This window comes from Mauremys mutica, chromosome 26 (assembly GCF_020497125.1).
Source record: "Mauremys mutica isolate MM-2020 ecotype Southern chromosome 26, ASM2049712v1, whole genome shotgun sequence".
NCBI lineage: Eukaryota > Metazoa > Chordata > Testudines > Geoemydidae > Mauremys > Mauremys mutica.
This window is the reverse complement of record NC_059097.1, coordinates 12,864,795-12,878,471: the sequence shown is the minus strand read 5'-3', so window position 1 is coordinate 12,878,471 and position 13,677 is coordinate 12,864,795. Positions and strand designations below refer to the sequence as shown.

Below are 13,677 nucleotides of genomic sequence, written 5' to 3'. Positions count from 1 at the left end.
TGGCCGTGGGTCTCGCTGCCCACACGCAGCTCTGCACGCGGGGAGAGGCCGGCGCCGCGGCCGTGGGTCCCACCCCCGCACGCAGCTCTGCACGCGGGGAGAGGCCGGCGCCGCGGCCGTGGGTCCCGCCCCCGCACGCAGCTCTGCACGCGGGGAGAGGCCGGCACCGCGGCCGTGGGTCCCGCCCCCGCCCGCAGCTCTGCACGTGGGGAGAGGCCGGCACCGCGGCCGTGGGTCCCGCCCCCGCCCGCAGCTCTGCACGCGGGGAGAGGCCGGCACCGCGGCCGTGGGTCCCACCCCCACACGTAGCTCTGCACGCGGGGAGAGGCCGGCACCGCGGCCGTGGGTCCCACCCCCGCACGCAGCTCTGCACGCGGGGAGAGGCCGGCACCGCGGCCGTGGGTCCCACCCCCGCCCGCAGCTCTGCACGCGGGGAGAGGCCGGCACCGCGGCCGTGGGTCCCACCCCCGCCCGCAGCTCTGCACGTGGGGAGAGGCCGGCACCGCGGCCGTGGGTCCCGCCCCCGCCCGCAGCTCTGCACGTGGGGAGAGGCCGGCACCGCGGCCGTGGGTCCCACCCCCGCACGTAGCTCTGCACGCGGGGAGAGGCCGGCACCGCGGCCGTGGGTCCCACTGCCCACACGCAGCTCTGCACGCGGGGAGAGGCCGGCACCGCGGCCGTGGGTCCCGCCCCCACACGCAGCTCTGCACATGGGGAGAGGCCGGCACCGCGGCCGTGGGTCCCGCCCCCGCCCGCAGCTCTGCACGCGGGGAGAGGCCGGCACCGCGGCCGTGGGTCCCACCCCCGCACGTAGCTCTGCACGCGGGGAGAGGCCGGCACCGCGGCCGTGGGTCCCACTGCCCACACACAGCTCTGCACGCGGGGAGAGGCCGGCACCGCGGCCGTGGGTCCCGCCCCCGCACGCAGCTCTGCACGCGGGGAGAGGCCGGCGCCGCGGCCGTGGGTCCCGCCCCCGCACGCAGGTCTGCACGCGGGGAGAGGCCGGCGCCGCGGCCGTGGGTCCCGCCCCCGCACGCAGGTCTGCACGCGGGGAGAGGCCGGCGCCGCGGCCGTGGGTCCCGCCCCCGCACGCAGGTCTGCACGCGGGGAGAGGCCGGCGCCGCGGCCGTGGGTCCCGCTGCCCACACGCAGCTCTGCACGCGGGGAGAGGTCGGCACCGTGGCCGTGGGTCCCGCTGCCCACACGCAGCTCTGCACGCGGGGAGAGGCCGGCGCCGCGGCCGTGGGTCCCACCCCCGCACGCAGCTCTGCACGCGGGGAGAGGCCGGCACCGCGGCCGTGGGTCCCGCCCCCGCCCGCAGCTCTGCACGTGGGGAGAGGCCGGCACCGCGGCCGTGGGTCCCACCCCCGCACGTACCTCTGCACGCGGGGAGAGGCCGGCGCCGCGGCCGTGGGTCCCGCCCGCGCACGTAGCTCTGCACGCGGGGAGAGGCCGGCGCCGTGGGTCCCGCCGCCGCACGCAGCTCTGCACACGGGGAGAGGCCGGCAGCGGGAGGCAACGGGCACCAGGCCCCCTGGTGAAGGTGGGAAAGGGGCCCCGGGCGCCAGGGATGGGACTGGCTGCGGCCGATGAAGCAGTGGTGTGTGCAGGGGCTGCCGCCCCCTGGGTCTACGCTCTGGGGCCGAGGGAGGGACACCCCCAGAGCTGGTGCAGGGAATCGCAGAAGGGGGGCCTGGGGCGGATGATGGGGGGGACGGCCCCGACCACAGGGGGGTTTCGCCTTCCCAGGGGGCTCCCCCGACACTGGAGGGGGCAGGGGCCATGGCAGCAGCAGGGTCCGTTCTCGTGTCTGCCGGCGGCGCCCCCAGCGGGGCGATGGCCGAGGGGCCGGCGGTGCTGGGGGAGGTGGCAGCAGGGCGAGATGGGGGAGCTGGCAGGAGGGGGCCCCCCCATTGTGGGAAGGGGCAGGAGGGAGCACCGGTGGTGTTGGGGGGGAGATGGAGGGCGAGGGGGAAGGCCAACCACTCCTCCCCACTGGGCTGCGGGCAGGGCGGGAAGGTGCCCGTGGAGGGGGGCTCGGGGAGGCCGATCGAGCAGGGCAGGGTGGGGGCACTGCTCCTCCGGCTGACAATATCCGGGGGGGGGGCGCAGTGAGCGGGGGGGGATGTAAAACAGGGGAAGGGGCACACGTGCTTGGGGAGGGAACGTGGCGCACGCAGCCAGGGGGCTGAGCGAGGGGGCAGCGGTGGAGGGGAAGGGGGCAAACCGCTGCAGGGAGGCTGGTGGGCTAGCGGGGGGGGGAGCCCACTGGCCACGCAGAGCTGGGGAAGGGAAGACCCGTCGGGGGGGGGAGGCCGCGCCCCCGCAGGACTCATGGCCGCAGTCCGGCCAGGTGCTGACATGGGTGAAGGAAGCAGCCGCGTCGAGGGGCCCAGAGGGTTGGTGGGGGAGGCGGGCGGGGGGCGGCAGGCGGGCTGGGGGGGCTCCGTGCCCCCTCCCCACAACAGCAGTAGCTACCCCCAGCACAGCAGCAGGGCTGGGAGAGTCCCTTAGTCCGGCCACAAAGCCCGTCCCCGTGTCCTGCAGCCGTCCTGGGACTCCTCCTGCACCCCAGCGGGCGGCTCCGAAGCAGCAGCAGCAGCCAGGAGACCCCAGGGATGGCGGCGGGGGCCGCGTCCCTCCCCAGGGCAGGGCAGCCAGGGAGAGCTGCAGCCCCTGTACGGGGGCTGGGGGGCTCCCTCTGACCCAGCAGTGGATGGTGGAACTGGAAGTATAAAAGCCGGAGCCCCGAGCTTGGCTGGAGCGGAGACAGACGCATCCTGGTAGCTCCAGGCTGCGGCGCCAAGAGACACCCTGCTGCCGGAGGAACCCGGGGAGCTGCCGTGACGGCCACTGGCTACCAGCCCCGGGTAGACCGGACCCCCGCTGGTCCAGGCGCACCCCGAGGGGAGGGGAGCACGGTCAGCGCACTGCGGCTGGGCTCCCTGCTGACCCACCACGGTTAGGCCCTGGTGGAGTCGGGTAGCCCCGGGCCCCCCACCGCTGGGGTAGCAGCCTGCCCACCGTAGGCCAGGGCTCACCTGCCAAAGCCAGGGTGCTGGACTGTTCCCGCTCTGCCCCGCTCCTGGGGGGCCCTGCTCCTGCCGGAGGATCCCAACCCAGACACTGACTGGGGTCGGGACACCGACACCTGGGCTGCTAATGCCCCTGAGACGAGGCAGGTGCTGCGGCCTCCCTCCGACCCAGACGGGGAGGGACGATGACACCACCGCTCAGGGCCGGCTTTAGGAAGGGGGGGGGCCAATTCGAACACTTTCAGCAGGGCCCCGGCAGGGATGATTAAAAAAAACCATGTAAAAAAAAGCCTTTCATTTCTTCCATGTCTTATTTACTTTCCATAACTATATAAACAACAACAAAATGACAGATTCTGTACATTGCGTCATGGATGATAAATATCCAGTTGGTTAAGAGGAACGTCCTCGTACACCTCACCTACATGCTTTTAAAACTCTCTCTTCCTTGCCATTTGTTCAGCAAACTCTTTCAGTACGTTGCCTAACTGTAAGCTCCTCATCACGTCACATTCAATCGACATGATTGCCAAACTGTTTAATCGGTCTTCCTGCATTGCTGATCGCAGATATGCTTTAATTAGATTTACCTTGGAGACGCTCCTCTCTCCTGAGGCTACAGTTTCCGGAATAGTCAGGAAGATTCGAATTGCTATAAATAAATTTGGGAATGTTGTTGAGCGGTTATTATATGCAAGAAATTGAAGCATCTGTAGGGGGTTTCTACAATCAGACGGAAGAACTGGCTTTAATGCTTCCAGTTCTGCACAAAGCATGTCGCCATTTATGTCAACTGATTTTACAGCTGAAACTTGTTCGTTTTCCTGCACTAGTTTCACATCTGTCAGTGCGAGTTCCAGATCGGCAGCAGCTTTTCGTATAGTGTCCTTGGGAAGATTTTTGAATTCGCATAAAAATCCAAATAAACTCTCGTGCTTTTGTAACTGTTCAAAGCTTGGTTCAAGCGCCTGTAAGGCTTTGTCTAAGACGTGATTGAAGCACTGCTCTCTGTAAGCTTCCTTTGGATCAGAAAAGGGCTCGTCTGCAGACTCGGACTCAAATTGTTTTTTTCGTTTGCGCAAACGTTTAGTCTGGAATACTGGAGTCACATCTAGATCTTCGGCAAGCTCATTGGCAGCAGTTAACACTTCTTGAAAACCCCTCTCTCTGTACGTTTTTAACCGGTCACAAAGCTTTTCGACTGAAGAAATTCCTGCAGAAATATCCATCGTATCACGCTGTAGCTCTTTGCTCACAAAATTCACTTGAGACAGTAAATCATGCCAGAAAACTAGCGAAACCAAAAACTTATAATCCTTCATTTGACTAGCCAGCGATTCAGCTTTATTTTTTGCTTGAGCATCATCCATTGTTTCTGCTACCTCTACGAGTGCATCGTAAAACTCCCCTGCTTGGAACCGCAGAGCCTGGACGCTTTGCAGTCTACATTCCCATCGTGTTTCGCAAAGAGGCTTTACCGGAAGGCCAGTAACATGTTTGCTAAGAACAGTCCAGCTTTTAGTAGACGCGGAAAAAAGGACGTAAATACGCTGCAGGGCTCCAAAGAAACTCATCACATCACGACATGTTTTGGCCACGGCTCCCAAAATGAGATGATAGTTGTGACATGCACCTGGTGTACAAAAAGCTCTTGGGTTTGTTTTCAGAAGTCGTGCTTGGGCACCTGAGACGTTTCCCTTCATAGTCGCGCCGCTGTCATAGCCCTGCCCACGGATATTTGCAACGTCCAATCCCAGGTCTTCGAGTTCACTTAGAAGGATATTGTACAAATATTCACCTGTGCTGCTTTCTACTACTATGAACTTAATGAAATGTTCATATACTCCTGCCGGAATATTTGGCGATGCACCATCAGCCACATACCTAATTGTCAATGACATTTGTTCTTGGTGACTAATGTCAGAAGTGCAGTCGAGTATAATAGCAAAATACTTAGCAGCCTTCACTCGAGCTATTATTTCCTGCTTAACAGCGTTCCCTACAATACTCACAAGTTCGTTTTGAATGTGGTTTCCTAAATAATGGTCATGTATTTCTTTGTTCTTGATTCTTCGTAAATGTTCCTGCATCACTGGGTCAAACTTTCCCAGTAATTCAATCACTCCGAGAAAATTTCCATTGTACGATGTTCCCAGCTGTTCATCAGACCCACGAAATGATAAGTTTCGTTCCGCTAGCAGCTGAACGACGGCAACTAGTCTCTCAAAAACTTGATGCCAGCGTCTTGCTTCTCGGTCAGTAAGTTTTGAATGTATTGCGTCAGTGGCTTTTTCAGCAGATAACCTTTGCTGAAGGTCGCAGCAACTAAGCAGAGCTTGTAGATGTCCTTTTGAGTTTTCGTGCTCAGCCAATCTCGTATGAATATTAGACCAGTCATTAAAACCATCAGATGCTAAGGAACTTGTCACATTATTGCACAAAATCTTACAGTAATAACAAAAGATCTTGTCGGCTGACACGGAGTAGATCACCCATGGACGAGGTACAATTTCACCATTTGAAAGTTTCCTTTGGCAGTGATACTTTGAAAAGTGTTTCCCAATCTTATTTTTAGGGAAATCTTCCACAATAATTTTAGGTGGCCCTTGTTTGACTAAATACTCCCGGAGACGCTGGCTAATGTATTCTGGCCAAGCTGCGGGATCATCAGATATTTCTATCTGCTCAGCAGAGTTGAAGTTGCCTTTCTGCTCTGGATCTAAACCACCTGCATCTTGATTATCAGACCAGCATTCTTGACCTTCAGCACCAGTTACAGCCCTTTTTGTAGTCTTCTCCTCACCGTGACGGTCCTGAGGGTCTTCTTCAGACTGATCTGGCTCTTCAAAGTCTTCGCCGCTGCTGTCGTTCTCTGTCTGCGTCGTATGTTCTACTGGAGGATTTTCAGCCATGTCTGCGTCTTCACTGAGCTCTTCTGGCTCAACGGCAGAATCAGGTCTGCTAAAATACTTGCTTAACGCACCCTTTTGCTTCTGTCTTTCAACTGCCTTTGCCTTGTAGATGGCTCTTTTCTTACTCCCACTTGAGTACTTTCTACCAAGGTCTCTTGATCTCTTACCCATATTGATAGACGTCACCACATTCTAAAGGAATATTAATTATAGATTTTCACTTTCATATTAGGAAAATAATGTATGTTGTGATAGTTGTACAACTGAGTTTCTTCAATAATGTTTATTTTATAAAAATTTATAAAATATTTCCGGTTTTTTACATTAAATGAAATTAAGACAATAGGCCTAATCAGTTTTAAAATACGTATTTGCAACAGTAATGAACTTAAGTCTTAAAGCAGCAAGCGAATAACACAGTTCATTGGTGATATTTTAAGTATATGGAATACCAAAACAACGCGTCGTTATAAGTGTTCTCGCATCGCGGAATCAGCTGGGGCTAGCTAACGCGTAGGGCGTAATTATTATTACAGAGCCAATTTATAACCATGGTTAAGTTCAGCTTACCAGTAAAAATGCAGCTAATCCTTGCACGACAGCAAGAGGAGCTACGTGACAGCTTGCCGAGCAGCTCTGGGTTGCCTCGTTCCGAATGCCGCCGTGACGTCAGGGCGTGACCCAAAGACGGGCTGTACGCTGTGGCCAGGGCGGAAGGGCCGGGGCTGAGGCCAGTGATGAGCTGCTAAAATCTTAGCAACTGGTCCCCTATAAAAAAATCTGATTTAAGGGATGTGCCAGAGTCTGGATTTTTTGGACCAATAGCATCACCATACGGCCGTATTTTCCCGGGAGGAATTTTTAAAATTTAAAAATTTTAAATTTAAAAATTCCTCCTGGATGGCGATTTAAGACCCAAAAAGCCTGACATGTCTGGGAAAATACGGATGTATGTTAACCCCCCCTAAAGTTCTGTTTTTAACAGATGGGCCTGAACTAGAACTGAGCTCCACTTCACACGTGTGGGTCCCCCCACTCCCTGGGGGGGTGCTAGGGTGACCACATGTCCCCATTTTATAGGGACAGTCCCGATTTTTGGGTCTTTTTCTTATCTAGGCTCCTGTTACCCCCCACCCCTTGTCCCGATTTTCCACACTTGCTGTCTGGTCACGCTAGGGTGTGCACAGGTGTGGGTCCCAGCTGCTCCCTGCCCCCCCCCATTGAAGCAGGTGTGCACGGTTAGTGCCCTGGGAACCGCAGGGCACCAGTGGCCAGGGGGCTGGCTGGAGGCAGGGCAGAGGCTGATTGGAGGTAGGGTCTGGCTGCAGGCAGGGCAAGGGGTGTGGGGCTGGCTGGAGACAGGGGTGTGTGGGGCAGGCTGTCTGGCTTCAGGCAGGGCAGCAGGGGGGTGCAGCAGGGGTTGACAGGGCTGGAGACAGAGGAGTGCAGGACTGGCTGGCTTCAGGCAGGGGGGGTGCGGCAGGGGTTGGCTGGAGACAGGACAGGGGGTGCGTGGCTGGTGCGGGCAGGGGTGTGTGTGGGGCTGGCTGGCTTCAGGCAGGGCCGCAGGGGGGTGTGCCGGGGTTGGCGGCAGACAGGGCAGGGGGGTGCGGCAGGGGCTGGCTGTGGGCAGGGCAGGGGCTTCGGTGCGGGCAGGGGGGTGTGTGGGGCTGGCTGGCTTCAGGCAGGGCAGCAGGGGGGTGCAGCAGGGGTTGGCAGGGCTGGAGACAGAGGAGTGCAGGACTGGCTGGCTTCAGGCAGGGGGGTGCGGCAGGGGTTGGCTGGAGCCAGGGCAGGGGGGTGCGGCAGGGGCTGGCTGTGGGCAGGGCAGGGGGTGCAGCAGGGGTTGGCTGGAGCCAGGGCAGGGGGGTGCGGCAGGGGTTGGCTGGAGCCAGGGCAGGGGGGTGCAGCAGGGGCTGGCTGTGGGCAGGGCAGGGGGTGCGGCAGGGGCTGGCTGTGGGCAGGGCAGGGGTTTTGGGGCTCGCTGCAGACGGGGGCTGGTGTGGGCAGGGCAGGGGGGGCGGGTACAGGGGGTACAGCCCACCCTGTATGGTGAGTGCCCCCCCCTCCTCGCTCCCCCACCAGGGTAGCTGCAGCAGCCCGGGTCTGAGGGGCTATTTAAAGGGCCTGGGGCTCCCCTGCTTCCACCGTCCCGGCCCTGTAAACAGCCGCGGGAGCCCTGGGGAAGTGGCGGGGCTCCCGCGGCTATTTAAAGGGCCGGGGCGGCAGAGGAGCTGGAGCCCCGGACTTTTGAAATAGCCCCCAGCGCCCCGCAGCCCCACCCCAGGGCTCTGGGGGTATTGCTGGAGCCCCAGGCCCTTTAAATTGCCCCCGGGGAAGCTGGGCCGCCCCGGTGCGGCGCCCCGGCTCTTGCCAGTGCCCCAGACTGGGGCTTGGGCGGGGTCCCGGCTCAGGGGAATCGGCCTAAAGCCGCCCTGCCGCCACTACAGCCTGGTCCTAGAATCTAGGCCACTCGTTAAACAGACCCCAGCAGGTCTGCCCCCCCCGGCCTGCTCCCTTCCTCCACCCTCTGCATTCCCTGCCCCGCTCCAGCCTCCAAACCGGACTGTGCAAACCTTCCCATCTCCGGTGTGTTTGCTGCCCCCGCCCTCCTGCGGGAGCCCACCAGCCACCCCCCGATAACCCCTACCTGGACTGACTCCACTGCAGTCACTTCTCTCCCCTGTCCCAAGGGAAGGTGGGACGAGCTGGAGCGAGACGTGGGCGACACTCTGCAGCCTGGCAGGGCGAGAAGGGCAGTTGGGGAGGTTACAGAACAGGCTTCAGTTCATTTCACCTCCCGATCCCCCCAGGCCCTTTCTCTGCAGACAGACACCCCAGATTCTGCCGTGCTGGGAACATGCCCCATCGCTTTATTGCGGTGCAGCCCTGGCCCCTCCTGCCAGGCAAAGCCCCCACCGCTTTAACCCCCCAGGAAAGAGCAGAACCAGGAGTCACTTTGGGGGCTCACCCCGACACTGACCCCCGAGCAGTGCACACCCCAGCCAGGGGGATATGGAGTCAGGAACCGGCTTTGCTTCTCCCAGATCACAATGGAGGCTGCAGCCTCTGACCCAGGACGCTGAATCCTAATAACCAGGACAGAGCGTTTGAGCCGCCGTCCCTCCTTCAGCAACAGCCAGAACCTGTGGGGAGAGCAGCTAGTGAACCCCCTCCCCACAGGGACAGGTGTTCAGGTCACTCCCGGTCTTTCCTTGCAGTGACTCCAGATTAACGCTGGTCTCAGTCACACCAGAAGCTCAGCTCAGAAGGAGGAGGCCAGAATCCTCTTCAGCAGATCCCTGGGTGGGGCTCCTAACCCCCTTCCCACCTCCCTCGGCCCCAGATCTGGGACAAGGACTCAGGGCGAGAATTTTCCCTACAGACCCGGAAGTCCCAGCAGTTCTCCAGAGGGCAGAGAGGCAGAAATCAGTGGTGGTTTCACCTCACAGAGATAGAAAGTTTTCACCCGCCTCTACTGGCCAGTCACACAGGCAAAGGGAGCCCTGGGGGGTGCATCTTTAACAGGGGAAGGGAAGGAACGGAGGGGCCATGGATAAGACACGTCCATGGCCTGTCACTAGCAAATAATGGCCACCGTGGATCCACCCCAGAGGTGGCTGCATCTTAGCACAGGGGGAAGCAGCCCCTGATGGAGACCCTTTGTCAGGGGGTTTGGGAAACTTCTGGGCCCTCGCTGCACTCAGAGCGACCCCCTCACCCCGTGTCGGCTAGAGCAGAGAGAAGGGTCCTGCCAACTCTCCTGCTACCAGCCGGGACCCACTGATCCCCAAACAGGGGGAGGCCTCTGGCTTGGACGGGTATTAAATATGTGGCTGGTCTCTTTCATGGGCAAACCTTTTAACAGAGCTAACGGGGGGAAGAAATGACTCTCATAGGAGAGGGGGGAAGATGATCCTGGAGCAATTTAACCCTCTTAAAGCGCAGGATTATTAATTGCCGTTTGATAACGACATAGAAAGGGGCAAACCTGAGCTCTGAGTCCATGCTCAGAAACGGAAGAGAAAAGGGCAGAAATGTGAGGAATGTGGATCTAGTTTTGTAAATCAAGAAGTGACAAAGGGGGGGGTGATGTCAGTGGTGGAGATGAGGTGAAAGCTGAGTGGGTTTCCCATCAGTATCCGATGAGTGAAGAGAGGCAAGGAGCGACATGGGCACAGATCTGAGACCCGCATTGGAGAATCGGGGGGACGGGGTCACTCTGGGAGTGTTGGTATTGGATAGTCAGAGCGACGGGGGGATCGCGGGGGAGGTTCAGCCAGTGACAGACGCCAGCAGAGACAAGGGGGCGCCAGGGGCACAGATCTGAGACCCGCGTCGGAGAATCGGGGGGACGGGGTCACTCTGGGAGTGTCGGTATTGGATAGTCAGAGCGACGGGGGGATCGCGGGGGAGGTTCAGCCAGTGACAGACGCCGGCACAGACAAGGGGGCGCCAGGGGCACAGATCTGAGACCCACGTTGGAGAATCGGGGGGACGGGGTCACTCTGGGAGTGTTGGTATTGGATAGTCAGAGCGACGGGGGGATCGCGGGGGAGGTTCAGCCAGTGACAGACGCCAGCACAGACAAGGGGGCGACATGGGCACAGATCTGAGACCCGCGTTGGAGAATCGGGGGGACGGGGTCACTCTGGGAGTGTTGGTATTGGATAGTCAGAGCGACGGGGGGATCGCGGGGGAGGTTCAGCCAGTGACAGACGCCAGCACAGACAAGGGGGCGCCGGGGGCACAGATCTGAGACCCGCGTTGGAGAATCGGGGGGACGGGGTCACTCTGGGAGTGTTGGTATTGGATAGTCAGAGCGACGGGGGGATCGCGGGGGAGGTTCAGCCAGTGACAGACGCCAGCACAGACAAGGGGGCGCCGGGGGCACAGATCTGAGACCCGCGTTGGAGAATCGGGGGGACGGGGTCACTCTGGGAGTGTTGGTGTTGGATAGTCAGAGCGACGGGGGGATCTCGGGGCGCGTTCAGCCAGTGACAGACGCCGGCAGAGACAAGGGGGCGCCAGGGGCACAGATCTGAGACCCGCGTCGGAGAATCGGGGGGACGGGGTCACTCTGGGAGTGTCGGTATTGGATAGTCAGAGCGACGGGGGGATCTCGGGGGAGGTTCAGCCAGTGACAGACGCCAGCACAGACAAGGGGGCGCCAGGGGCACAGATCTGAGACCCGCGTTGGAGAATCGGGGGGACGGGGTCACTCTGGGAGTGTTGGTGTTGGATAGTCAGAGCGACGGGGGGATCGCGGGGGAGGTTCAGCCAGTGACAGACGCCGGCACAGACAAGGGGGCGCCAGGGGCACAGATCTGAGACCCGCGTTGGAGAATCGGGGGGACGGGGTCACTCTGGGAGTGTCGGTATTGGATAGTCAGAGCGACGGGGGGATCGCGGGGGAGGTTCAGCCAGTGACAGACGCCGGCACAGACAAGGGGGCGCCAGGGGCACAGATCTGAGACCCGCGTTGGAGAATCGGGGGGACGGGGTCACTCTGGGAGTGTTGGTATTGGATAGTCAGAGCGACGGGGGGATCTCGGGGGAGGTTCAGCCAGTGACAGACGCCAGCAGAGACAAGGGGGCGCCAGGGGCACAGATCTGAGACCCGCGTTGGAGAATCGGGGGGACGGGGTCACTCTGGGAGTGTCGGTATTGGATAGTCAGAGCGACGGGGGGATCGCGGGGGAGGTTCAGCCAGTGACAGACGCCAGCACAGACAAGGGGGCGCCAGGGGCACAGATCTGAGACCCGCGTTGGAGAATCGGGGGGACGGGGTCACTCTGGGAGTGTTGGTATTGGATAGTCAGAGCGACGGGGGGATCTCGGGGGAGGTTCAGCCAGTGACAGACGCCAGCACAGACAAGGGAGCGCCAGGGGCACAGATCTGAGACCCGCGTTGGAGAATCGGGGGGACGGGGTCACTCTGGGGGTGTCGGTATTGGATAGTCAGAGCGACGGGGGGATCTCGGGGGAGGTTCAGCCAGTGACAGACGCCGGCACAGACAAGGGGGCGCCAGGGGCACAGATCTGAGACCCGCGTTGGAGAATCGGGGGGACGGGGTCACTCTGGGAGTGTCGGTATTGGATAGTCAGAGCGACGGGGGGATCTCGGGGGAGGTTCAGCCAGTGACAGACGCCGGCACAGACAAGGGGGCGCCAGGGGCACAGATCTGAGACCCGCGTTGGAGAATCGGGGGGACGGGGTCACTCTGGGAGTGTCGGTATTGGATAGTCAGACCGACGGGGGGATCTCGGGGGAGGTTCAGCCAGTGACAGACGCCGGCACAGACAAGGGGGCGCCAGGGGCACAGATCTGAGACCCGCGTTGGAGAATCGGGGGGACGGGGTCACTCTGGGAGTGTTGGTATTGGATAGTCAGAGCGACGGGGGGATCGCGGGGGAGGTTCAGCCAGTGACAGACGCCAGCACAGACAAGGGGGCGCCAGGGGCACAGATCTGAGACCCGCGTTGGAGAATCGGGGGGACGGGGTCACTCTGGGAGTGTTGGTATCGGATAGTCAGAGCGACGGGGGGATCGCGGGGGAGGTTCAGCCAGTGACAGACGCCAGCACAGACAAGGGGGCGCCAGGGGCACAGATCTGAGACCCGCGTTGGAGAATCGGGGGGACGGGGTCACTCTGGGAGTGTTGGTATTGGATAGTCAGAGCGACGGGGGGATCGCGGGGGAGGTTCAGCCAGTGACAGACGCCAGCACAGACAAGGGGGCGCCGGGGGCACAGATCTGAGACCCGCGTTGGAGAATCGGGGGGACGGGGTCACTCTGGGAGTGTTGGTATCGGATAGTCAGAGCGACGGGGGGATCGCGGGGGAGGTTCAGCCAGTGACAGACGCTAGCACAGACAAGGGGGCGACATGGGCACAGATCTGAGACCCGCGTTGGAGAATCGGGGGGACGGGGTCACTCTGGGAGTGTTGGTATTGGATAGTCAGAGCGACGGGGGGATCGCGGGGGAGGTTCAGCCAGTGACAGACGCCGGCACAGACAAGGGGGCGCCAGGGGCACAGATCTGAGACCCGCGTTGGAGAATCGGGGGGACGGGGTCACTCTGGGAGTGTCGGTATTGGATAGTCAGAGCGACGGGGGGATCGCGGGGGAGGTTCAGCCAGTGACAGACGCCGGCACAGACAAGGGGGCGCCAGGGGCACAGATCTGAGACCCGCGTTGGAGAATCGGGGGGACGGGGTCACTCTGGGAGTGTTGGTATTGGATAGTCAGAGCGACGGGGGGATCGCGGGGGAGGTTCAGCCAGTGACAGACGCCGGCACAGACAAGGGGGCGCCAGGGGCACAGATCTGAGACCCGCGTTGGAGAATCGGGGGGACGGGGTCACTCTGGGAGTGTTGGTATTGGATAGTCAGAGCGACGGGGGGATTGCGGGGGAGGTTCAGCCAGTGACAGACGCCAGCACAGACAAGGGGGCGCCAGGGGCACAGATCTGAGACCCGCGTTGGAGAATCGGGGGGACGGGGTCACTCTGGGAGTGTTGGTATCGGATAGTCAGAGCGACGGGGGGATCGCGGGGCGCGTTCAGCCAGTGACAGACGCCGGCAGAGACAAGGGGGCGCCAGGGGCACAGATCTGAGACCCGCGTTGGAGAATCGGGGGGACGGGGTCACTCTGGGAGTGTGGGTATTGGATAGTCAGAGCGACGGGGGGATCGCGGGGGAGGTTCAGCCAGTGACAGACGCCGGCA

The 13,677-nt window shown here is 61.1% G+C and overlaps 1 protein-coding gene across 1 annotated transcript; it reads right to left on the bottom strand.

The window, feature by feature from the left end:
* Nucleotides 1-3,340: 3,340 nt before the first annotated feature.
* Nucleotides 3,341-8,687, bottom strand: LOC123356637 (zinc finger MYM-type protein 1-like). The gene is made up of 3 exons (XM_045000001.1): nucleotides 8,598-8,687; nucleotides 6,518-6,715; nucleotides 3,341-6,139 (listed from the first exon to the last, which is right to left on the bottom strand). Exon 3 carries the CDS (start codon nucleotides 6,116-6,118, stop codon nucleotides 3,467-3,469), a length of 2,652 nt encoding a protein of 883 aa, XP_044855936.1. The 5' UTR covers nucleotides 6,119-6,139; nucleotides 6,518-6,715; nucleotides 8,598-8,687; the 3' UTR covers nucleotides 3,341-3,466.
* Nucleotides 8,688-13,677: the final 4,990 nt, after the last annotated feature.